Here is a 26,991-nt window from a genome sequence, read left to right as displayed (position 1 = left end):
TTCCCCTTTCTTGGCTGAGAACAGTTACTTTATTTGTGGGGTCTGAGCTAAAGTTTGATTTTCTCATTGCATGATGTTCTGGCTTTCTTTGTGTAAATTCATGTCCTTTCACACCCAAGTTCTTCTAGTTCTGATGCCACTTGAACTCTTTGTGGCCTTGGTCTTCATCTCCAGCTTCAGTTCCTGGCATTGTGGTACCTCTGTTCTAGCCAGCCGAGGAAGTCATTCATAAACTCTTATACCTCCCTATCTCTGCACATTTAGATCCTGCTTCCCAAAATGTCCTCCGCAGTGTCTCCTCTCCTGGCCCCACCCCAACTTAGTTAAAGCCACAAAGCAGGGCTACCAAAACCTTAGAGTGAATCTTGTGAAGCCCAATGAAAATCAGGTGGTGAAAAAGCACTGTCTCTAGCTTGTCTGTTTTCGTTTTGCGTGGTTTTTATAGGAATGTGTGTGTGAAGGAGGGAGAAGGTATTTGCCTCAGGCAAATGTTTGAACATCCAGGCACAGTTAGAGGGAGATGTAAGGGCTGGTAAATGTGGGCACAGTTGATGCAGATTTGGTATGCTGAAAGGAATTTGTGTTCCTTAACGATTTCTACTTTCTTCTTGTAAAGACTTAAGGCAATTAAAAGCAGAAAATGACTCCAAGCACACTGACATTTAGTTTTTAGCATTCTTGGTACACTGTATGCTCACTCTTCATATTTTTAGAGTTTTTGAAAAACAAAGAAGCTTTAAAATTGTCAAAGTCAACTCTTCTTTCTCTCTTCACCGCGCCTTAGTAGGAAAAAAGAATGACTTGGGTTGTTTGCTCTGAGGATTTTTATGTCTGGACACATGCATCTGAAGGATTTGAAAAGGATTGCAGCTTGAAACTTGAGTTCCTTTCATTCTTTATTTCCTTTTGTGTTTTCACCCATTGGCACCTCTGATCGACATTATATATTGTTCACGTTAGGAGACAAAGCACGGGTTTAGAACTTTGATGTTCTTGGTGAATATGGTGGAATGTTGCTACACCTAAAAAGGATCTAAAAATTCATCAGGCTTGATGTTTAAAAGTAGCGTGTTTTTAATTATAAACATGTTAATTAGCAACAGCTTCCCTCTTCAGGCCTGTGAAATCAGATGTCTTGAGTAGCAGGTCCTATCAATTGTCTGAGCAGACCCCCTTTGGGGTCAGTACACCTGTCTTTCCCACTGTTACGACGAGGGTTGTCCTGGCCATTGGAAGATGTTCAGCAGCACCCATGCCTCTGCCCAGGAGACACCATAGCCCCCCACCAGACAAACGAACCAAAATATCTCTAGATTTTACCAAATGTCCAGGGATGGAGAGCAGAACAGTGGGCAGCAAAATTGCTCCCTATGGAGAAATGTTGGTCTTTTGAGAATCTGAAAGTGAGCTGAGCAAAAGCCAATTGGTTCTCACCTTTTTCAGGCACAAAGGAGAGTAGAGGTATTCTGCAAAACATAGACTACATCCTTTTCATGATATAGCATTTCCTTTCCCCCCAATTCCAGTCAAACTTTTATGGTAAGTCTTCCTCAAGCATCTAAAATAGCAGAAGAGAGAAGATGGCATGGTTTTGTCAGGTGGAATAGATAGCAAACCAAGACAGGGAGGAGGAGGGAGGCATGTGTCACCCACTAACTCAGCATCCTGATCCTGGTCCAATAATATTGCCAGGTGTTCCAACATCACAGGAAACATTATGTTAACATGGGAAGAGGGCAGGCCTTGAAATTCTATGTATGTTTTTCATTGTCTGGGAAAGAAAGCCTTTGAAACTGTGCTTTCACCCCAAGTCCTGAAAGGTGGGAGAGGGTCCACAGTGCCCAAAGGAAGAAGCCCATTAACATCTTTGGGTAGTCACATCCTCCCATAGAAAGTTTTCACCACCTTTACCTGTCAATCAATATGTAACTTCTTCACTACCATCCCTCCAAGAATATAAGTCCTCAGAACAAAGGACTCTCAGGTTTGGCGCTCGTGGCTCTCTTGGATCTCTGGCTGCCCAGCCTCTCTCACTACCCCTACTCTTGCCTTCCTGGCCTTTGGCCACCCTTACTTTCACTGCCCTTACCCTACTTTGCCCTGAACCTATGCCTTTCATTCCCCAACCCCCACTTTAACTAAGCCCATTCTCTTCCTTGAGAAAGGATCACCAATAAACCCTGCTTGCACCCTAATAGACTCGCTGATCTGTAATTCTTACTGCACTGGCAAGAAGAACTGAGTTTCTGAGAGTTTCTCCTGTAATGGTTTCTACTTTGAAGAGTCTGGTGAAGTTAAGAATGGTTCTGGTATAAATTTGGGAGAAAAAGGATATTCATGTTTGGCATTAGATCAGGGAAGGATACCAAGTTTTAAAAGAAGTTTAAAAGTGTCCCAGACTTCTATTATTACCTTTTTAAAAAGAAAACAACAGTGAACATCACTGCCTGACATTATAAAGATGGAGACAGCCAAACTATTTAAAATGTTATCCCATAGTCATGGGCCTAATTTTAACCTTTTTCTGATGACAGATTTCACTCTTTTATGTACTTCCTCAGTTTTGTCTGACTCTGCAACTCAATCTTTTATATTTATCCATGATAGAAGGCCTACACTTGATATAATTAAGCCAATCTTATTTTCAAGGCTTGAATAATTAATTACTGTGACTTTGACATTTTAAGAATGTTATGTTGACCTTGTTCTTTGCTCATTGATGAAAATGAAATATAAGGAATGTGCATCAGAGAAGAACCCTTGACATAATAAAGGTTTAATTTATAATGTTTCCTAATATTTAGTTTACCCAGCCCACATCATGCCTTTTTCCAAAGTAATGATTAGTTATTATTTGAACTCTTAAACATATACCTCCTTAATCTTACATTAATCAAGGCAGTGACAAGGAAAATTTTGTCCCAGAACTCTTAACCTGCTTTAAAATATAACTAATGTTCACTTTTGATTGACCCATTAAATAAACCCATGGCATTTTAGGGTGAAAATCATTTCCCTGCCCCAGGAGCTCAAATGGTACTTGACAGTTGCCCTGGGAAGATGACTAGGAGCGTGTTCCTTCCCCCAAAGAAAGGAGCAGGAGTTGTGTCCCTGGAGGTTTCTTGAAGTTCCAAAGGGAAATTTCCTTCCTTTCTAGAAAGAAATCAAAGAGGTCGGATGGGAGTCCCCCGGAAGAGAACTCAAGAAGAAAATGCATAGTTAGGTAGAAATCTTGCTTGCTGGAGAGATAGATGGAGGATACAAAACTGCTAGAGAAAAGGGAATTTTAAAGTGTTTGGGGGTGAGGGGACTGTAAACAAATCCAAGTGCTAAATATAGAAACTATGGAAATAAATAGCCCATGCTCCCTAGATAGCCTTGGCTTAGATATTAAGCAGCAAAGCAGCTCCCAAAGGGTTCTTCTGTAAAGCTGTAAACAGGAAAGGATTAAGAATATACTGATTAAGAGAAGCAAACATGTTTTAGCTCTGGATTTTGTTCTTTGTGGAAAAAAAAAGCAAGAATGTCAGAGCAAGCACTTAGTATAATTAAAATTCTTGAGTGTATAGAGGGAAAAAACCATACAGTACATTGTCTAAAAATATCTTGAAATTTGCAGCAAGGGAGCTTTGAAAGGGTAGGTGCCTTATTCTAATTATGCTTGCTAACTAGTGGGGAAATGATGAGAAACCATGGGCACAAGTTCTGATGGCAGTACTGAAACCAACCAGAAGGCAGAAGGGGAATTGAAGGTGAATCCAGTTGGAGCTAGATGGTGGGTGTAAGGTACACTTCATGTGGGCTTTTCTTTTTCTTTTCTTAGATTGGTTTTTATGGAAATCTCTATTGGTTTGGTCACGCTGGGTACATAATGGACCGAGGTACTTAGTTTATTTGCTGTTAAGTTGAGAATGAGGCTATGCTCAGTCCTTCCAGCTGGTCCTGGTGGAATGCATACACTTCCATGATAGACCACAGAGTTCCACTGGTGGCGTTTTCAGGAAGACTGTGCAATTAGTGTTTGAACTTTTACTATGAAGAACTCTTATTGTTTACATTCAATTTGCTGTTCTGTGGTCAAAGAGGTGAGTGAATGATTACAGTTTGGTAATAGTGTCTGAAAAGGAAAAAAGTACAGCAGAACACTTTGGTTATTGCTGGAAGCATTGTCAGTGGGAATTGGAAAGTCAGGGCATTTGAAAAGGTGAAATGAGAGCTAAGTAAGATGGAGGAATGTGACAACGAGGTTGGATAGAACAGGAGGAAGGTCGATACTCTGAGAGGGAAGAACGTGGGGGTTGGAATGGGCTGCAGAAAAAGTACCAAACACGGTTCTGTTGAGGAGGAAGAGAGTCAGTGAGTTAAAAAGAAAAAAATAACTAAAAAACAGGCAAATGAAATAAAGAAACAATGCCGTTTTTACTTGCAGATGATATATTTTATGTAGGAAACCCCAAAGAATCTATAAAAACAAATCCATTTGGAACAAATAAGAGAGTCCAGCACGATCACAGGATACAAGATTAATGTATGAAAGGCAATTCCTTCTCTGGATTGCAGCAACAAACAATTAGAATTTGCAACTTAAAAAAATACCACTTATAATCACACCAAACATGGAATGACTTAAGAGTAAGTCTAACAAAACCTATCGTGGATCTGCATGTGAAAAACTACAAAGCACTGATGGAAGTAATCAAAGAAGACCTAAATAAATTGGGTGATATTTCTTACTCATGGATGAATCTCACTTCTTCCCAACTGAACAATAGAATCAATTCAGTCTCAATTAAATTCCCAGAAATCTTTATAAAAGATATCAACACACTTTTAAAAAATATATATGGAAATGCAAAGAACTGAGACTAGACAACACAATATTAAGAAGGAAGAACAAAGCTGGAGAACTCACACTATATGATTTCATGACTGACTTTGAAACTGTAGTAATCAAGACACTTAGAGAAGTCTTGCTGTAACTTCAGTGAGATTTCAGCTAGAAAGGAAAAGAAGTGGGTTAAGTCAGATGTGTTGTTATCTGGGCTGTTTGTATCCACAGTCTTCTAGAGGGTCTTAGTTTTACCATCATACACATTAGTTCTTCACTTACGTACACCCCCCCCCCCTTTTTAACATTCCATGTATATATTCGAATTCTTTAGAGAGGGAAAGAGAGACAGAGACGGAGAGTGATTGATTTATTAGAACGAATTGGCTTATTCAGTTACAGAGGCTGAGAAGTCTCACAACCTCCTGTCCAAGCCCAAAGGCCTGACAGCCACAGGAGATGATGGTATGAGTTCAGGAGAAGACTGATGCCCCAGCTCAAACAGTCAGACAGAGCAATAATTCTTCCTTTTTCCTCCTTCTTGTTCTATTCAGATCCTCAGTGGATTGAATGATGCTCACCCACATTGGGAAGAACAATCTGCTTTTCTCAGTCTATGGATTCAAATGCTAATCTCATCCAAACACACCCTCACAGATACACAGAAAAAATGTTTGGCCAGTTACCTGGGTACACTGTGGCCTGGTCAAGTTGACATATATACTTAGCCATCACAAAGTACCTGTGATATTTTATGATACGATTTGTCCTTAAAAAAAGGCGTATAAGCCTTATATTAACTAAAGTATCCTATTATAAAAGATAACCTGTAGAATTTCAATGACTCAACAATTATTTTTCATTCACTTAAGAGTCCAGTGAGGGTGTTTGTGGTCTGAAGATTGCTTTCTTCTACTTGGTGATTAGACACCTAGGCTCTGTCCAATCTAGCGGTTCCAATGTTTTTTATGGTCTCCTTGATTACTGAGAAAAGGAAGATAGGAAAGAAAAAGACTTGGAAATGACCCTCATCTCTTTCATACATGTTTTGTTTGAGAGAACTAGTCACATGAGCCTCCCTAAATGGAAAGAGTGCTGTGCAATGTGGCTCATCATTAGGCAGTGATTTTCTAGCAGTTTTCTGTACTGTGTAAGGCAAGGTACAAGTTCTGGTGGAGGGGAAGCCACCACCTCTGCCTCACGGTCTGCACAACCTTGTTCATGCTGAACTGCACAAACCCACTCAGCTATGCAGAGAGAAAAGAGTGGCACCATCACAATACAGTAATCACCAAAGGTAACAGTGACAGTTCACACCTGAGGTTTCTATGCTCTTTAACTGGTTTAATAATGATTCCATCAGGAAATGTTTTTAAAAGCACTTGGGAATGCTTGTATATAACAAAGAGCCTCTTCATTCTGTGTTTTCTTCTTAACTTTAAAAATAGACTTATGGGATGGATATGATATAAAGTGAGACTCCATCATGTTTACTTGCCACCCCCTCAAGCCCCTGACATTTCGATTTTCAGTTGTGCACATATTTTGTTTAAAGATAGCATCTGAATATCATAAACATCAAGCATTTTCTTTAAATAAGAAGATATACTTTTTCTATTTGCTTTAACATAAATATGAGTGTTTATAAGTTAGGGAGTTATTAAGAACTTGAAAGTTTATAACTAAGGAGATTGTTAAGAACAAATGTCAACATGCTATTTGTTACTAATCTCTCAATACCCATCCCAGTGTTTCTCCCCTTGAGAGTGTAGGAGAACCTTCTGGAGGGTTTGTTATAATACAGGTTGCCAGATCTTGCCCCTCAGAGTTTCCAGTTCAGTAGGTCTGGGATGGGACCCAGGAATTTGTGTCTCTGTCGAGTTCCCAAGTGATGCTGATACTGCTGGTCCAGGGGCCATACTTTGAGAACCACTGATCATTCCATCAAAAAATACCAAAAGAGGTAAAGAGAAAGGTATTAAATCTATGCAATTTCTCAAAGATTGCTTTTGTACTAAAAAAAATAATGCCAAAAGACATACAGTGCTTAAGACTCAGGTTAATTTAATTCCATAATCATAAGGCAGAATAGTACCAATTTTGGTACATGGAGATTTCTGTACTTAATTTTGACTGACCCACATAGAGCAGATGTGGTTCAGCTGACTTAAAATTGAAAACCCAAATAACCTAGGTTGTGAAACACAATAGGTTTTCATGACAGGGTCTAAAAGGAGACAAATGGGTTATTCAAGTGCTAGGAGTGATTAGGGAATAAGTTGCTCAGACATTAAGGAAAACAACAAGAAAATCACAAAAACTTTATGGGTAATCAAGGTAGCATATTTTCACTGAACACAAGCCCAGGGTCTGCGCAATAAAGTTTTTAAAATTTTTGTCCGGGGTATTTACTTTCTTAATACTACAGGGGAAGTAATTCTGAGGAAGATTTATTTTTAGCATTTACTTTTATCTAAGCAAGAAGAAATATATTGTGTAATAATGACGAGTGATCTGTCCTCTGGGTGTTCAATGCCTACATTAAGAATTCATGAATTATTTACTTAGAAAAGTTATATACCCAGGGATAGTGACCTTGGTCAAAATTTAGTCTTCATAAAAGATTATGAACTTCAGTTGTTCTAGACTCTAGAGAATAAAGTAATTTATCATAACATGAAAAACTGTGAAATGAAAGAACAAAAGTCACAGTGGGTCCCTTCTGAAAAGTGTGGGTCCTTCCTGGAACGGCGTATACGACTCACTTCAAAAGGAGAACGATGATATTGATCAAAAATGTGAATCTCTGAGGAGACGATCTGGAACAAGCGGATATCTCACATTCCAGGAAGGCAATATTTGAGTGGCCACGGAAACTAATGAGTATTTCTTATGACTGTTTTGCCCTTGGAGAAAAATTCTAATACAATTATTTTTTTCTAACTATCTTTGCAAAAGAGGCAGTAAAACTGAGAATGTCTTGATTTGAAGGAAGAAGAGGATGCAAAGCAATTGTGTACTGCATTGTGCCAATGACAGTTTTATCTGGGAGTAACTTTTTAAGAAAAATGTTGTTAAGAAGGGAAGCCAGAGTAGGTGGCTGAAAATTAAATCAATCTTCAGCAAAAGAAAGTGACCTAATATACAGTGGATATAAACATATTTTCTTTTTAGCTCTAAATATGATAAAAATAAACTCCTGTTTGGGAATTAGCTAAGCTGATGATTTTTATAACTATTAATTTTTTTATCAGTAAGAAATATTCCTTCTTTAAAATCATGCCCTGTTTCTCAGATTACGATGTGACGAAGCCTTGGCAAGAGCTCTTTGCTCTTTAGAGTAGATAATATATACTCATATGTCTATTTCTGGGGAAATGATAAAAATACTTTATTTTTTAACACTTCATTTACTTATTTTTAGAGAGGGGAGGGGAGGGAGAAACAGAGGGAGATAAACATCAACTTGTTGCCTCTCAACATGCTCCCTGATCAGGGACCAAACCAGCAGCCCAACCCATGACTGGGAATCAAACCAGGAACCTTTGCCTTTCAGGAAGATGCCCAACCAGCTGAGCCACACCTGACAGGGCAAATAAAAATATGTTAAAACCCGATTAGTGATGAAATACCATGTACAGTGATTGAGAACTCACAGTCTCAAAGAATGTTTGTTTGTTGGCTATATAATACTTAAAGCTGTTTTCAGAGAAAATGTATTAAAAAATTCAAAAAATATAAAGAAATGTATGAAAGCCAGAGAAAATAATTAATATAAAAATGTGATTTTTTAAAAGTAGTATGTGTGTGATCCAGGATACTTTTAAGTTTAATATTATTTTCTAAGTCGATTATTTGAGGGTGGTAGTTGTTCTGAATCATGTTCTCTAAATAGACCCAGGTGCAAATAGTTGTATGCAGAGATTTATTAAAGAATGAGTTCCAGAAGACAGCAGCAAGAGAGTGGGGGAAATAGGACAGTGAAGGGAAAGAAGCCGAAGAGCTTTAAGGTTAAGTCCTAGCCGCAACCTGGGAGTTTGTTCTGCCCCAAGGCAAGGTTACTGGGCTTTCATGCTCCTGCACTGGTTATGAGCTATGAGCTTCCTGAGGAGAACTAGCCTCCTGGGCACTTCTTATTCTCTGTGAACCTGGGTGAAGTGGCTCCTGGTAGTTAAAGGGCACAGATGCCAGTTGTTAGAATGGAAGTAAGCACAGCAAAGGGGACCAGCAGGGCATATAGGTGGACATCAGTAGTTTCTTAGAGGAGCTTTATGAAAATTTCCTGAGTAACTGGCAGTTGGCCCTAGATTTAATGAATGATTTGAATCATTTATAGTTCTTGATGTATGTATACAGCTAGCTTCATTTTGTGTGTTTACATTATGTGTTGAGGTTGATCAACAGTTGAACCAGAAGGAGTTTACTTCAGTGAATTTACAGAACATAGGGCATTGGGGATGATTTGTTGACTGACTCAGTGCATGTTCTGTTCAGGAAAATTCATTAAGTACCTTACTTCCCAGAGACACAACCAGTACTTATTCCTACAAATTAGCACTGGAAAAGCACAATTGGATTCCTATTGTCTTGCCACCAAAAATGATCTTAAGAAGCATGTGTTCTTTGAAAAGAAAGACATTCATGCACAACTGTCAACTTAAAATATCTCATTTTGGAAGCTAGGTTAATTCCTTGCTTCAATATTTGCAATTTCAAGTGAGATTAAAAGCTCATCAGAATCTTGGGGTCATGCTCTGACCAGTTCGGCTCAGTTGGTTTGGTGTCTTCCCATAAAACAGGGTCAGTGATTTGATTTCTGGTCAGGGCACATGCCTGGGTTGCGGGTTCTGTCCCTGGTTGGGGCGCATACAAGAGGGAACTGATCTCAATGTTTCTCTCTCTCCCTTTGTTGTTTTCTTCCCTCTTTCTAAAAATAAATAAATAAATAAAATGTTAAAACAAAGTCCTGGGATTGCTGCTCTTGTGTTATCTCATAAGTTCTGGTATATTCTTCTTTCTTTCTGAGGTTTCTTTCTTTTCTTTTTTTATTTTTGGTCTCGAAATATTTTGTAATTTCCCTTTTAATTTCTTGTTTGGCCCATTTTGGTCATTCAAAAATGTGTTCTTTCATTTCCATGAAGCACAGGTTAAAAAAAAGACTTGGAATATTTTTAATGAAGCAGTAAAATTTTATTAAATCTTTTAGAAAATCCTGTGTTTCTTAGAACACAGGGAGTATGTTGGCAGAATAAAATGCAAACCTTTAGGTGGAAAAATTCATGAAATACGGTGGAGTAAATAGATGAAGGAGAAACATGAGACTATCTGAATGGACATTGCAAAGTGACTATTAGGGAAAGGAAGAATAAATGGCATTTTTGTATACTTCTAAAAATTTTGAAGTCACCAGACATGTCATGATTGTGTGATTAAAGAGTAAAAGAAATACATCAGTTGCCAGCCCAGATGTCTCACCCCAGGGTTGAATCACAACATTTGGAAATAGGCCAAGAATCTTTAGAACCTCTCCTTGACTTTGTCTATCCTCTAGGGTCCCATGTGGAAATAGCTGCTTCAATTTATAGTAATATCGATGCTACTACAAACACAGTAGTCTGAAAAAGACTTTTTCTTCAACAGCCTTGTTATCAGTTCTCTCATTGCTTTTAGGACTTAGGTTCAGTTATATCTTAAATAGATCCAGGCAGCTTTTCCAATGTCCTATAGAATGTCCTACAACAAATTCTAGCCCTAGTGAATTCATCTTCTTCATGGGTGGCTGCTGTCTCCAATGATATCTAGGACACAGGTTCTCAAACTTCAGATTATGTATGAATCATTCCATCTTAATGAAAATAGATTTCTGGGTCCTATCAGAGATACTGATTTAGTGGTCTAGGATAGGACCTGAGAATCTGCATTTCTCACATGTTCCTATGTGATACTGATGCTGATGTTATTGGTGTAGAGACCAACCACACTTTAAGAACCACTGGTCTAGAGAAGTGAAAGAGTTTAAGTCAGGTAAGCAGACAAATAACATGGTCAAATATTGCATTCAGATTAAGGAACTAGAAGCAGCTTGGAGTGCCAGGTATAAAAGCCTGGCTGGCTGTTCAGCCATAGCAGAGTCAGTATAGTCAGAGATAATATTGTAGATGATTTAAAGGGGAAATCTGGCTGAGTTTAAATCATCTGGTCTTTTCAAGTGGAAACAGCTTGTTTGCCTGTTTAACTTATATAATCTCCATAATTCTGTTTAAGAGAACTTTCATGGAGATTGGATTCTATGCTCACCCAAAGATAGTTTTTAGCATTTGTGAAACTATTTGCCAAATGCCAGATACTGTTTCTAGTTAATCTGATTAGCACGGAACAAGGACTTCTGCTGAGGACAGACGTCATAGAAAACAGTGACAATGCGATCTTTATCATCATAGTTAAAATAAAAAAAAATACCTCTGAAACCTTAACAAATGCAACATCATAATTTGTTCATAAAAATGCAGTGACTCCCTCCATAAGATGCCTGTTAATAAATAAGGACTAAGAACTAGTCCTTATTTTCCTAGTCCTAGGAAAAGAAAACACTTGCTATAAGATCCAATATGCCCCTGATATTATTCCTCCTCAGAATATGTATAGAATTTCCATAGTGATTATGAAGCCTTTTTACTCAGTTTTTTTGTCAGCCAAATAAGTTGAGAGTAGAGCCAATTGGTAACATTTTAAATTCCACTTGTTTCTCATTCATCATTTAAAAAAATTGCAAGAAGAGATTTTCAGATGTAATGTCCTTGAGAACGTCGGAAGCTGTCTGACAGGTTTTACCCATAGTCATAGAGGCACCTGGTTATAAACGTATCAGATTATCAACATAAATACTATTACAATTAAGTTTTATTAATTTTATGTCTTAACAAAGCTTTGGTGCTATGGATATAATTTTATGCTTAGCTACATTAACTTCTAACTTAAGCAGCTTTTATTCTTAGATGAATACATAAAAATTTCTCAGGGAGCTGGGGAAGGAAGTAAGAAGGAGGAAATTTGGCCATTGCATAACCATAGGCTGAACTATCTTTCTGATTATCTGCAAAGAAAAAAATTAACTAGGTATTTACCAATATAATTCACATTGCCTTGTGGAGACACAGCCTTTCAAAGCCAATTTGCATTCTATCTATCCCGGTAGCTTTTCTGGTACATGAACAAAGATGTAAGTGTCCCTTCTTCCATTTGTGTTACTCAGCTAATACTCTTGATATTTTATCAATACTGGAAAATAATTTTTTAGGGAAAAAACAGGTCTTGGGGTAAATGGGTTCTTTTTCCATCCTAGACTCAGTGATCATGGGCAGTTGATAGATTTTCTCTGGGCCTGTTTTCTTATGTGAAATATTTTTCAGTTCCAATATTCTATGATTCAATTATAACCATTGTTTCATGCTGGATATGTGTGGGAAAGATAACAGCATTGCATTCATTTTTATCCTGGGTTAGAGTGTTGAGATATGTAAATTCATTCACATTCCTTTCTGATTAAATGAGTGAGCACTTGGAACAGTGGGGGTAATGTATAAGTTATCTATTGCTATGTAACAAGTTACCACAAACCTAGTGGCTTTAAGCCATAAATATTTATTATCTTACAGTTTGAATGGGTCTCACCTGCTCTGGGTCTCCCAAAGCTGCATTAAAAGTGTCTGCAGGGCTGCTTTTCATCTGGAACTGGAGTTCCTCTTCCAAGCTCAGTCAGGTAGTTACCATAATTCAGTACTTTGTCACTGTAGGAGTGAGGCCCTTAGCTTGGAGATGCTTTCCCTTTTCATCGGCAATAAACAACACTGCCAGCAGGCTAGCATCTCTGCTGTTGCTTCAAGTCTCTCACTTCCAGGTCCTCTTTTGAAAATGTCACCTCTTATGGTTAAATTTAAGGCATCTGATTGGATGGGAAAATATCACAAGCCTAAGAATGTGTCTGTATGCAGTTCTCCCTGTTTTCTAAGGGGAGGTGTTGGTTTAATATTTCAGTGCATTTAGCAGCAGCCCAACAAGGAGGGTGTCCTGGCACCTGCATCTATATTTGACGGACAAACACACAAGGCACAGACATCTGTAGGAACTTGCTACATAGTACACAGATTCAAAGGACAATTCCAAGTGATAAGGTGAGTGCTCTGCCTCCTAGTTCAATGAAATTTGCACTACACTCACCCTAGATTTATTTATCAAAATGCACTTGTGCCACCTTTCTATTTTCTCCACTGTGGTTGGTACTGATGGCCTATGTATGACATTCCATTGGTGTTTCCTACTCTGAGACTCAGTGCATATCATGGGGAAAAGATAGATATAGTTGAGGGAACAAAAGAAACAGGAGACCAAGTGAGAGAGAGCGTAGGAATTTTTTTTGAAAAGTACCCTACCCACATTTTCTACTCCCTCCGAGGTAAAATAAACTTATGGAACTAAGAGCTGAGTCTATTTCATTTGCTTTTCTTTAAATTAAAACCTTCCATTTAAGATAGTCAACACTGGGCATTTTAGTGAAGTTTAGCAGTCAATAAAACTTATTAATGTCTTCTACTTCTGGTAAATGGAGATTGAACAACCTAATGAACGTACCACATGTAGAGGTATACATAATCACCCCACACCCAGCCATTAATATCTTCCCTGTGAAATTCTTATGACTTTAATTGCTGCTCTGATTATATATTGTGTGAACCCGAAGCATGTTATTATAGTGGGTAACTAATGGAATTTAGTAACAGCACAGAAATTGGTATTCTGGAAAAGACTTGAGTTTTAAATTGTATTCTTCCCTGAGTTTGCAGTGCATTTCATGGCTCATCTACCTCACAGTGTGTCTGTGGCTGATGGATTAAAATCTTTCTGCTGAGTAGTAAACATCGGAGACAATGTAGTTGTTCCTTAGTTTGCTTCTCTCAGTTCTCTCATCACTCATTGAAAATATCAAAAATAAACTCTGAATTACTGTCGATGCACCTTTATCAGTACCAACAAAGTGAGAGGTCACTTCTGTCCTCACTTCAGTAGATGTACTGTGAAGGGGGGGACCTAGGAGTGTGATATCCTAAGGGGGCCATTGTGTACCTTGCAAATAAAGGGGATCTGTTAGTTCATTGTTCTTTTACTTATCCAGGTACCCCACAGGTCTTTGGGGATCGCAGTACCTTTTCCATTGTTGTAAGAGCTTGGAGTTGAGAGAGAACCAAAACTTTCCTTCTTTTGCTTTTCTAAGGTGTTATGAAATAATAGGATGTAAAGGTTTTATAGTATAGCATTTTCAGCAAACATGGATAACATTATTTCAATTGTTGCTTAAATTTCTAAATAATTAGAGACTTTTACTTGTATAGGGTAAAATTTTATGCCAAACACACTTATTAGGAGTTGATGGGTTTTGTGATTCAATAGTTTTTCTTCAATTAAATCAAATTGAAGATTATTTACCTAATGGTACATTTACCTAATGGCACATTTTTGCCTAATGGCACATTTTTGCATTTAGTAGGTATAATATTTTTATTTGACAGTTCCCTATATAAAGAAATTACAGTAATAGATTCTTCTTCATACAATATACTATAACACATAAGTAATGTATAGTTTTATCAATCATGTTCGCCTAAAAAGCCTTATCATAATAACCTATGAATGAGTACATATCAGTGCTTGTCAAAGTGTTGCCTGTGGACCGGCAGCAGCAGCATCACCTGAGAGCTTATGAGAGGTGTGGGTTCCCAGGGCTGTCCCAGTCCCGCTGAACCAGAAACTGTGAGGGATGGCGCCCAGTAAATGAGTTTTAACAAGTCTTCAGGTGACTGTAATGCAGGCTAAGGTTGGAGATTCACTGGTGAGAAAAGCATGATCATGCTCATTTTATAGATGATGAAACTGATGCTTGCCATGGCTTAATGATTGACTAAATACTTGACTACTTGATTTTAGGGCCCTTATTCAGACGCCGGTTTCCTCTTAAAAATCATGTGACCTCTCTATCTGGAAGCTGAAAAACAGTAATTCTTAAATGAATTGAGAAAATGATCATTTCACTGCTTTCTAATAATGAGGGTAGTTTGTTAAAACTGTTAGCACAGCAAAATTAACCTAGAAAAAGTTTCAGGGAGGCTGGTAATGTTTTGTGGTCCTGTGCACTGGGTTGCTCATTTTCTTTGTAGTGGAGGAGAGAATAGGATGCAGTTAAACTTGAGAGGGCTGGCTGTTGCATGTTAATAGAAGTGGGAGGCACTATTTTAATCATCGCTTTCTAGCCCATCGAGTCCATGGACAGATTTTCCACCTGGGTCTTTCCCATGCCACATTACCCACGTTGATAGTGCCCTGTGGTGGTTTTTCTACACACACAATTTTACACGCTGGAGAGAGTTTCTTAGTCGCTGTGGTATTGAAATGAATCCCTCGGGCAGCTGGCATTAACTACCCTTCTGTGACTTGGGGAATGAACATTTCCTCTTGGGCTGAAAGTAGAAAACAACGTTCATTATCTGCAATATAGAAGACTATATAATGGTACCTTGCTAAGATCTAGTTCCATGTGAACTTAATTTGGGCTTTGTGTGTATAAGCAAATAAGTAGAGTCTATTGTTTGTTCAACTGGGAAGAATTTTCTTGAATAGAAAAATGTTGCTATAAAATTAGAAAAATGCATTATGTATATGTGTGATTTTTATTTTGCATATATGTGAAACATCATATAACATATATGAAGAGTGCATTAAACATAGACATCAGTGTTTTATGAGTAATTGTAAAGAGAACACCCACATAACAACTGTTCAGTCCAGGAGCGATTTTGCTAACTCTCCAGGCATTTCTGCTGTGTATCCTGAGTGACTTGTAGCTTTCTGCACTCAGTCCCTGCCTCTCTGCATTTGTGCCTGCTGTTTCTTCTCCCTGAACACTCCATGTCCCCAAACACACAGAATTATAAGGCCACAAAACTTCTAATGTCTATGGTTTGGCTGAAAAGATGCCTCTGTTGCCCATGTCTGCAGTGCACTTAAGATGTATCCTTTAGAGTAAAATAATTGGTTTTGGGCATTTGCTCCTCAAAATAGGTATCAGATCTTTGGGCTTTGGTTTTTTTGTTTGTTTGTTTTTTACTGTCATTTCTTAGTACTTAGCCTGTACGTGACACACTGCAGTATTTAATAATGCTCAAGTGAATTAATGAGTGACATTTCCACTTGGATAAGCCCCTCAAATCAGCATCTCTATAATGCACTATCATTTTGCCCAAACTCCTGAGTCCCAGTGGGGAAGATGGAGATCCTAGAGTTGTTTATAACTGTTCTATTTCCTTTTGTTAACCTCCATATTATCACTCTCATCTTTCTTTCCAATATTGCTGCCTTCACTGGGTTTTTCTTTTCTCAAATTTCTACTCAGCAAGTTCTTCTAGGTTAAGATTCTTCGAGCTTGATTCTCTTTCTGTTTCTTCTTTTCCAACAAATATTTTGGTGGTGGTTGTCATGGAGGTAAAGAACCTGGGCCAGAAGCTCCACCTCCTCATGTCTGAAGACTTCATTATGCATTTGCCTAAGTGAAGCACTGAGTCCTGTGGTTGATACCATTCTTTTCTAGCCTTCATAAGGTGACCTTCCATACTAGATGGTGTGGTCTTAGGGGAACCAGGGCATCCGTTACTCTGTCCTGAAAACTCTTTGCTGACTTGCTGCCCGCCACACCCCAGGGTTTGGGAGGATTTCCACAGTCATATGTAACGAGGAATGGGGTAAGGAATCTGCTAAGATGGTCAGGGCGAGCAAAAGACGAGAAGGCACTGGTTCTTGTCTTCCCTTCAGCCCACCAAGAGGTGTGCTGTGGCCATAACTTCTGTTGGGTTTGCATTTCAGTGGAGGGACATCTCCTCCTGTTTGACCCTGATTGTGCGGCAAGCATGAGATCAACCTTGGGCAAAGGAAAATAATCAGAGCATTTTGCACTGAACATTTGGAATTCGTGGCAATTGTTTTAAGTTTTCTGGGAGCCCCAGCTGCCAGTACTCGAGGACATTGGGGTTTCTGGGAAGTGAGAGCCACTGCTGACCAGAGGGTCCGTGAGTGGCTGAATCAATGCCACACCTCCTGCGGGGAGAAGGGGGCTAAATTCCTTTAGGCACTGGCTCATTGTCTAGAAAACAGGTTGGATGACTCTGCTCATTGTGCCACAGCCCCATCTGGCCAGTGGTAGAGTCCACTGCATAACTCGGTGACTTGTGTGTCACAAACCTCATGGCTTGGTGTCCTTAGCCAGACTTTCAGAGTTTCCGTCCTTTTGACCATATTCCTTTCTTGTGTCATATCCTACAGCTTTTCTTCATATGTGCTGTGCCCGGCAATGGAGCACTAAGTGTGGCCTACATGAATTCCCTTTTGTACCGCCCTGAAGTATGCTTTTTCTTATGCTGTTTCTTACTCCAGGATGCCTTTCCATGTTCCTCCTCCTCCCTACCCCTACCCCCTGCAATGTTCTCCTTCTTTAAGTGTCTAATGGCCATGAATACCTTAAGGTTTCACTCAAACCTCCAGTCCTTTCTTTCATAGATATTTGCTGGTGGTGTACCCTCCAACTGAGGGTACAGCATCAGCCCCCTCTGTCCCCACCGCTCCATGCTCAGTGACTCCTCTGAGGACTTTTCTCTGAGTCCCCAGGGGAAAACTCTCTTCCCTCTGCTGACCTCCATAGCCGGTAACTTTAAATTTGACATTGACACTTTCTTCTTGATCTTACACATATACATTTTTTAGTCTTCTATTTGATGGCAAGGCCATCCAGAGAAGCGATTGTATCTTGAGTCTAGTGCTTTAGAGCAAGTTGAATATTATAAGCGTTCAAAAATATAATAAATAAATGAAAAGATCAGGGCATAGGTAAGTATGTGGAAGGCTTGGCTGGGGTAGGTAGTGGAGGCAGATCCATCTCTTTCACCTTGGCCAGGTGAGCTGGGTATTCTGTGAGCTGGGGGGAGTAACATCATTGTCTACCTTTTCCCCCTAATCCCTCACCCCACTCACATAGCCTCACTTACACCCAGAGTGACTCTTAGGATTATTTCTCAACAGGAAAACAGGAAAGCCTGATTCATCATGATTTAGCAATGGTTTGCACGATAAACTGGAGACCCAAATCACACACATTATATTTAAAATGTATTAGACTATATATTAAACTGAATAGTTAGCAGTTTGCTATCTTTTTGCTTTCATTCTAATACAACTCATCATTGGTGTAAGAGGAAAATATCCCAACTGCAAAGAAATCTTCAGGCAGGTCTCAAGATATTACTGTATTTTGCCATGTATAATGTACACCTTTTTGCCCAAATTTTTGAGGGAAAAATAAGAATGTGCATTATACATGGGTAGTACCTGAAATACCTTGTATCTGTTCTTGTGTTTTGTAATTATCTGTTACATAAAATTTCTTGTGCCATAAGATGTTAAAAAAATAAATGCTAAAATTCCTTTATAATACAAAAAAATAGTATCTAAGTATAAATAAATGAATAATTGAATTAAAACATTAAAATGGAAGATTTTTTCTTCAAAGTTTGGGCCAAAAACATGGGTACACATATACACAGGAGCACAATATGCACAGCAAAATATGATCTATTTTTAAAAGTGACATCAATGATATAAAACAAAGAAAAGAGATGTATGCGGACGCTTAACAGTTTCACATTTTTGCCTTCCAGGAGACGGAGCTGTTAGATCTCAGCCTTGTCAAGGATGCCAGATGTGGGAAACATGCCAGAGCTCCCAAGGTAGGACGCAGAGCATGGTGTCCGCACCGGATGCTGCCTTGATTACTTAGCTGTGTCACGGTATCAACTAATTGCCCCAATTAAAAGTTTCTCTGTTGTAGATGTTGTAAAACACAATAAAACAGCCAGTCCTTCAACAAGCCAGTATGCCCTGAACACTTCCACTTTTTTAAAAGATGGAAACAATGAGCAAGTATACGGGCAGTTGGATATAAGGGCTTGCTTTATTTTTGTTTGAAAAAAAAATAACAGTGCTAAAGTTGCTGGGTAATTCTAAATTGTCAAAATGTGTTTGAAATTACTTGAAAACTTTCTGGGCCTCATAAGCATAATTATAGTAACCTTTTACACATGATAAACAGAACCTGCTAGCTAAATGCTTTGCAATTGAAATCATTCTGTCCATGAAGCCAAAAGGCTGTAAGAGTTCTTTCTGCACATGTTACTAGTGAAGACCGGCAGGCTTTGGGATCAGCTGTGTGGAATGTCAATTTGTTCTGGTGTGGAAAACATACTGAAGAAATAGTCACAGCAATGATCGCACTTTATTTTTTGAAGATGGTGAAAAAATGCTGAATAAGGAATATATATATATATAGATTTATATATATATATAGACTGAATAAGTCTATATATAGATCTATATAGAGAGAGACTTATATTATCTGGTAGGGTATAGCAGGATATGTTGACTCATCATCAAAATGAGAAATGACTCTTCATTGTGTTTTCATTTTAATGCTATAAATACTTCCTTTTAGCACAGAGTATTGACAAATAGGGCAGTACAGGTGCCATTCAGTGTCTCTTGCCTCTTTCTATAATTGACAGAAAACTAGCAATTTTCTATTTGAGTATCTGCCTGCAACTTTTTGTTTTATTCTTTAAAAGTCAAAATGCTTTCTTTGACATCAAAGAGTATCTTTGTTTTATCTGTGGAGATGCCAGAAGACAAAAAAGTCACCTGGAATAATTATTCTTCAGATACATAACAGTGCAGCCATCACTGGCAGATTGTGCCACAGAGCAAACACCCAAATACTGCTTTTATTACCGAAGGGGTTAAAAATTATCTGCACAAAAATGTGAGAATGATAAAGAAAGAAAAGTCAAAGTTATTTTCAAGAAGGTTACTAATGGTGTTTCATGTGGAAACAGTATATTATTTACATTTATCTCAGCAATTTAATGGAACTTCAATGGTTTGGTTTTTCAATTTTGTATCATTAATGATTTGTTGATGATTAAAAATTGCTCACAATTGTCAGTATAGGAAAGAATATGTTTTTTCTTTTTTTGCCAACCATATTTCAGCCAAATTTTATGTAAGCCTATTAGAACTATGTTGATCACACAGTAATAAAGTTCACCTTTTAATTCAAGCTTATTGGCCTAATTTGAAACTTCATTATCAATATTTGTTAAAGACAATTGCCTACACTATATCAGACCCCCCTTTATCCTTAGGCATTGTGAGTGTAAGTCAGTTCCTCTGGCGTGTGGAGAGTTTTTTTAGGCTTGAATCTTTTTATTTTAGTCCACCACCTGCTTACCAGTTATTCTTCATTTATGGATATGATTTGATGAATGTCTATGGAATGATGACAAATGAACAGAACTGGGGTCTATGCGGTGCTGATAAACCACTGTTAGATCCTAATGTGCTTCTCTTGAGGACAGACACTCAGAGAACTCTGGCTTTTACCATTTTTCTACCAAAGATTGCTTTCTCTCTGGATTATCCATGTTCTTGGCTTTCTTTCTTCCCATTCCTTGATAGTTTTCAAGAACTTCAATCTACTTTAATATTTTCAAAGCTGGGTTCTGTTGTGTATTATATGTGACCTTCCTGAGACTCAGATTTATTCCTCATTGGTTAAGTCTTGATAATATTAATAATAACAATGATGATGATTATGATGATGAACCAGTACTTTATAGCAATCCTGTAAGGATTTAGTAATTTATTAGCAAACTTTCAACAGATGAGTTCACAAATTTAACTGTTCCTGGAATAACCTGGAAAGCTTTAAAAAAAATGCTGATGCTTGCTCTGGTCATCATGGGTTTCATTCCCACTCAGGGCACATACCTAGGTTGTGGGTTCCATCCCCAGTCAAGGCACATACAGGAGGCAACTGATCAATGTTTCTGTCTCACATATGTTTCTCTCTCTCTTTCTCCCTTCCTCTCTCTCTAAAATCAATAGACATATCTTCAGGTGAAGATTTAAAAAAATGCTGATGCCCATGCCCTATGCCCAGAGATTCTAGTATCATCTAAGAATCTAGTTGATACAAGTGTGGCATGGACATCTGGGTTTTGAAAAGTAAATTTGCAGCAAAATTGGAGCACCATTATGTTAATTTATCACTACTATATAATAAGTACTATTAGCCACTATTTTTGGTATCATCATCATTTTTTGTATCTATTTTTATTAAAATTTTGTGGCAGATTTGCAGGAAGTTGGCTTTTATTTCACTCACTTAATTTGGAAAAGTTTATGATATAAAGAGAAATTAGACAAGAGGCTTGGCTGTAAGGGGGTTTGTGGATTGATAGGGAAGAAAGAAGCTAGTAATCACATCAGTTTAAAAATCTTTAAGTTGTAAAAGAAAACCCCAGTTCAACTGGATAAGTAAAATCAGAATTTGTTAAAAATGATTGGAGTGTATTGGAAATTTCAGTGGAAGTGCTGGGTCCAGGTGAAGTCTCATTCAGCTGTTCCAAAAATGTCACGAAGGTCTAGGAGCTTCTTTATTTCACCAGTCTGGCTTCCAAGGCTCTGGAATAGATAAATGCCTTCTATCCTCAGGTCCTCAGGTCCCCTTCTGCACGCCACCCCTGGCAGATCCTGGATTCCCCAGCTGCAGCTATCTAAGTCAGGGACCAAAGTATTCCAAAGTACTCTTCCGGAGTATTCCAGAGTGACTACGGTATGACCGCCTCGCAGCAGGAGGCATATGGCTTGGAGGAGGAAAGCTAAATAAGAAGAGACCATTGAGTTGACTAGAACGAAAGCAGTGGGACTAACAGTGGAAGATTAAAAAGTGTAAAGATATCAGTCTGGAGTAAGGAGAGCTCAGAAACCTAGGACAGAAAGGCAATGCAACAGAAGACAGACAGAGTGGAAGAAGACTTTCTGTGGGGCTTTACAAACCACAGAGGAAGAACATTTGTAGAGCAGGTATCAGAATACCCAGACATCCTGCAAATATTTATCTACGTATTCATGTTGTTTTTGTTTTTCACAGCATCTCATCACATATAAATTCACAATCTAGTTGAAGATGAACTGTTTTCCATGCCTGCTGTGATTTGAAATAACATTTGTAAGAAGTGGAAAAGCTTCTGTGTGTTACCCAGTTAATGAATTTTAAATGTCAGCTCCCAACACAATGCATACAATTCCAGATATGATTTTCTGTATACAGCCTTTGTTCAAGTTACCCATTTTGAAATTTCTCAAATTAAAAAAAAGAGTAATTGGGAGATTTTTATGCAACTATAAAAGCTAAAAGTTAGAGGCATCTACCTTGTCCTTTGAAATCTAAAATGCATTTATATTGTCCTTCCTGCTCTCACCCTCCCTCCCTCTCAGGCTTATGAAGCACATTTAAAGGTCAAGGTGCTATGGTAATAGATCTTGTCTATGCTATAAGCCAGTGATTTTCAACCTTTTTCATCTCATGCCACACATAAACTAATTACTAAAATTCTGTGGCTCACCAAGAAATATGTTTTGCTGACCTGACAAAAAAATTAGGTATCATTTTGATTCATTCACACTGGAGGGCTATTGTTATGTTGGCTGTTGTCATTTTTTAAGTTTGACAATCTAAAGGAACAGAGGTCAGTGACCCCTGACTAAATAGTCAGCTACGGCATGCTTTAAAAATTCTTGCAGCACATCAGTTGAAAATCACGGCTATAAACACATACTCTCTGGTTCTTCATTCCAAAAGGATCTTTGCTTTTAAAGAGTGTTTATCACTGTGGTTTCTGATCCCACAGATCAATTTGGTGGCTCATGTGCAGTGTTAATAAAATGGAATAGGTCTGATGAGAATGAAAAATATCTGTGTCTTATGCAGAGTGACTTATTTTTTGAAACTTCTTTCATGTTTGTGTGTGTTCTGGGTTACAACATAAAGTGTTTTTTCTTTTTCTTTTCTTTTTGCTTTTTTTTTTACTATGGGCTGTGTCGGAAAAAATTTTGGAAATGTTGCTGGAAAAGATAGTTTCTTTATCCTCAGGATTCTTAGCAGGTATTTCATCCTTAGGTGTATTGAAAAGTGTATGGGACTGAAAAAGGCGAGATGTGGGTTTGGTGTCAGCTCTGCCATTAAGAGCCTAATGGAATTGTTCTTTCATTCTGTGCCTCTACTCCCTCATCTATGAAATTGGGGGTGGGAGGTACATGATAATAGGTGTAAGTTCTATTAACATTTGATTCTAATTAAAATGGGAAGTTAATCAAGCTGAGGCATTCCATTTTACAGATTATGACATTGACATCCAGCAGGTTTCCATGACCTAAATCTTCTCAACTTGGTCACAACAAATCAGGTGAACTTAAAAAAAATCAGGTCACCTTCTAAGCAAGGTAAGGAGATATCCAAATAAACAGACAAACAAATAAACAAAAGGAAAAATGACTTCTTGAAAGCAGTTCTAGGATTACTTTGGACTCCAGAGAGAGCGACTCCATGGTGAGAGGCTCTCCCAGCTTTAGGACATGAAACTACGTGCCTCTGACATTCAGCTGTCAATAATACATGCAGCAGTATCATTGAAGGATACTGCTGTGGTTTTCTGCAAGGAAAACTGCTTCATGTGCTTAGCTGACAATTAACCTGTTCACTCTGTTGGTAAAGGACAGTTTATTTCAGATGTGTAATGTTAATTTGAACACAATTCCTTATGAATGTCCAGGTCTCAGTTAAATTCTAGGTGGCATGTAGTATTACCAGAATCACATCAAGTAGGTTAGAGTACAATTAAATCTTAAAAATCGATCAGGTTCTGTTTTCCTACATCATATATGAAAATGACGACCTTTAAATTCATTCTTTATGGATCCGACAGATGCTCATTGAGCGCCTGTTTTTGCCAGGCCCTGTTCTGGGCACTGGGAAAACAGCGGTGAATAGCAAAGGCAAACAATTCTGCTCTCATATAACATTTTATTCTGGGATGGGGAACTGGTGCTGCTGCTGAACTGCCTTTCAAAAACAATGGCCAAAAAAAGGAAACCACTTATTTATTGTGTCCCCTAATTTGGGGGGTAAAATATTCTCAACCTGCTAGGATTAACCCACAACCTGATGTCACTAAACATGCAGAGTTGGAAAGCAGTGTGTACCACAGCCTTTACCCCTATGAACAGGCTCCACACCGTCCTCAGTGGGTAAAACAGGTAACAAATAGGTTCCACTGAGAAGAATAAAGCTGGACAGACATCACTGGTCATGAGTTGTGCAGAGGCTTGCTGTTTTGTAGAGCCATGATGGAGTAAGTTCTCTTGATGAGGTAAGGTCATATAAGCAGAGATATGAATTAAAGGAGGGAGGAGATTTCCAGGCAGAGGGTACTGCAAAAGCAAAGGCACTGAGGTGGGAATATGCTTAGAATATTTGAAAAATAGAAAGGAGGCCATTTCTATTGGCCTTGTATAGTGGAGTGCAAGAAAGAAAGAATGATGAAGCCAGGGGGGTGGCCAGAGGCCATATTATTTTTGGCTTCATAAGCCATGCTAAGGGTTTTGGCTGTTCCTCTAGGGAAATAAGAGGGGAATAGAAGTTTTTTAGGAGAAAAAAACAAGCTCTGACTTTTTTAGCTTTTAGAAGCATCACTTGTTAAAGCGTTGACTATGGAGGACAAAGGAACCATCAGAGAGAACAACTAAATGGCTGTTGCAAATATCCTGGGCAGTGATGATGAAGAAGAGGTGCAGAGAAAAATGTCAGAATATGAATATTTTTTTAGGGTCAAACCACAGGGTTTGTTAATGCATTGGATGTGAAGCATGAGAAATAAGAAAGGATTCAAGTATAACTCTTAAGTGTTTTGACTTTGGAAGGCAAGAAAATTGGTTGCCATGTCCTGTAATGAACAGAAAAATCCAGTTTGGATTTTTGGTATTTAATGTGTGAGCTGCCTATTAGACTTCTAGGTAGAAGTCACGTCATGTTTAGAGAGACAAACCTTCAGTTTAGGGGCAATGCTGGTCATGAAGTTGTAACTTTAATTATTTGAAGCTTAGAGCCACGTGAGGTCTCCTAAGGAATGTCAGTATAAAAGACAGCAGTTTGATGTCTGAACCCTGACTGGAACCTCCATTTAGACTTTGAGCAGGTGAAGAGGAACCAGTAAAAGAGACTGAGAATGGAATATACCCCCAAAATTGAAAGCAGAGACCTCAAGCGGACATTGTACTTCACCAGTATTTGTAGCAGCATTACTCAGGATAACCAAAAGGCAGAAACAACCCAAATGTCCATCAATAGATGCATGGATATACAAAATACACCATATACATACAATGGAATATTATCCAGCCTTAAAAAGGAGTGAAATTTTGAAACAAGCTACAACATGGATACACCTTGAAGACAGTATGCCTAGTGAAATAAGCTAGACACAAAATGACAAATATAATGTGATTTCACTTATATTGAGATACCTTGAATAGTAAATTCATAGAGCCAGAAGGTAGAATGGCACATTCCAGGTGCTAGGGAGGGGAGATGGGGAGTTATTGTTTGGTGGGTACAGAATTTCAGTTACAGAAGATTTAAAAGTGCTGGAGATAAAAGGTGGTGATGATTGCACAATATAAAAATGTAAATTTACTTAATGTCACTCAACTGTACACTTGGCAGTCATCAAAATGATACATTTTATAGTGTGAATATTTTGCCACAATTAAAAAGAAGGAAGCAAGTGAGAATGAGAAGCCAGTGAGGTAGGAGAAGAAGCAGGAGAGAGCAAGCACTGGGCTCCTAAAAAAGTATCTCAAGAAGGAGGGTATAGTCATTTTTGGTACAAAGTGGAATTTCCTTCTACCTTTTTTTCTTTTTCACTTTGGCACACTTGTAGTATTACTGATGATATCATTTTACATATGCTTTCAAATATCCCACTGTATTACTAGCATTTCCTGCTAATACTCTAAATAGGCTATTTACTTAAGTGTTGTCAAATCCCAAATAGCCCTTCATAGAATCTGGATGCCAATATATAAATCTCGTAATGAGCTGTTATTTGGATATTATACAGCAGTGGTTCCAATGAATCATCCATGAGGCCTAGAGTTGAAATGAGTGCTTTATTTATTGTCCCCCTTTCTGATCATAAGCTGTTTCTCTGACTTTGTACAGACTTCACTATTGCACGAAGCCACAGTCATAAAAATTTGAAATTCAGGGAAGAAGCAAAAAACCCTTTATACAGCAAAATAAAGGTTTCTGTCTTTTTCACTCAATTTCCAAGTGGATCTACCTTTGGCCACATTCTTGGTTCCAACTATTTCTGAATTTACTTGACATGGTGTAATGGTTGTCTTTTGGGTCTATTTTTTTATTTTGTCATTTTGTTTCCATAAATGCATATTTCTTTATATCTTTAATAAATGGAGAAACATAGGACTGAAAATTCACAGAACTATGTGTGTGTATAATGGTTTTGACAGCTAGCTATTCACATTTATCCACAGATGTAAATTATATGGCATAGTTCCTTTTTTAATGTTCATTAAATTCCATAGATGTCAGTGGTTTCCTTGGAAACAAAAGCCCTTATACAACTAGTCAGAGATTTGGTAACAGAAATATCAGGATACAGAAAGGAAAGAGGAATGGTCCCTGTGGTAGATATTTGCCTTTTAAACTCTTCTGTCTTATCTACCTGCCCCTAACCCTTCTGGCCATTCCATAGTGGATAAGCAAAAATTTTTTAAGCTACCATTAAAATATAGACTATCTTCTCTACTGGTTAAAAGCTTTTTACTTTTTAAAAAACAATCAGATAGGCTAAGTCTTTTTTGGGATACTGGTATAAATCCCCAAATTTGTTGTCTCTTATCGACCATTAGATTTGAGCATTTGAGCAGTTGCTCAGTATGTATATGTGTGCCCATCTGTAAATACAGTGAACTGAACACATTTGTGGCTGAATAAGGATTCTGCATTTTGTATAATAGCAAGCATCTGTCTTAGTGCTTCACTTGCCAGAGAGTTTAAAAGGCCCCTGAAGGGTTGTGAAGGGGGAAGGAGAGACTCCAGTTCTGTCCAGGGGTAATAGTTGGTGAAAGGCATCACAGCCAAGAGCATTCTCATT

The 26,991-nt window shown here is 38.2% G+C and overlaps 1 protein-coding gene across 2 annotated transcripts in view; it reads left to right on the top strand.

Annotated features, from left to right (window-relative positions):
* PLCB1 (phospholipase C beta 1) overlaps positions 1 to 26,991 on the top strand; it is a 660,986-nt gene that overhangs the window by 197,521 nt on the left and 436,474 nt on the right. For both annotated transcript variants that reach the window (XM_028524211.2, XM_028524212.2), the window contains exon 3: positions 18,580 to 18,648. In XM_028524211.2, the coding sequence (XP_028380012.1) occupies positions 18,580 to 18,648 (69 nt within the window). The remainder of the gene's footprint in view (positions 1 to 18,579; positions 18,649 to 26,991) is intronic.

The sequence above is a fragment of the Phyllostomus discolor genome, chromosome 9 (assembly GCF_004126475.2).
Source record: "Phyllostomus discolor isolate MPI-MPIP mPhyDis1 chromosome 9, mPhyDis1.pri.v3, whole genome shotgun sequence".
Lineage (NCBI taxonomy): Eukaryota > Metazoa > Chordata > Mammalia > Chiroptera > Phyllostomidae > Phyllostomus > Phyllostomus discolor.
This window is presented reverse-complemented; position numbering and strand designations above follow the sequence as displayed.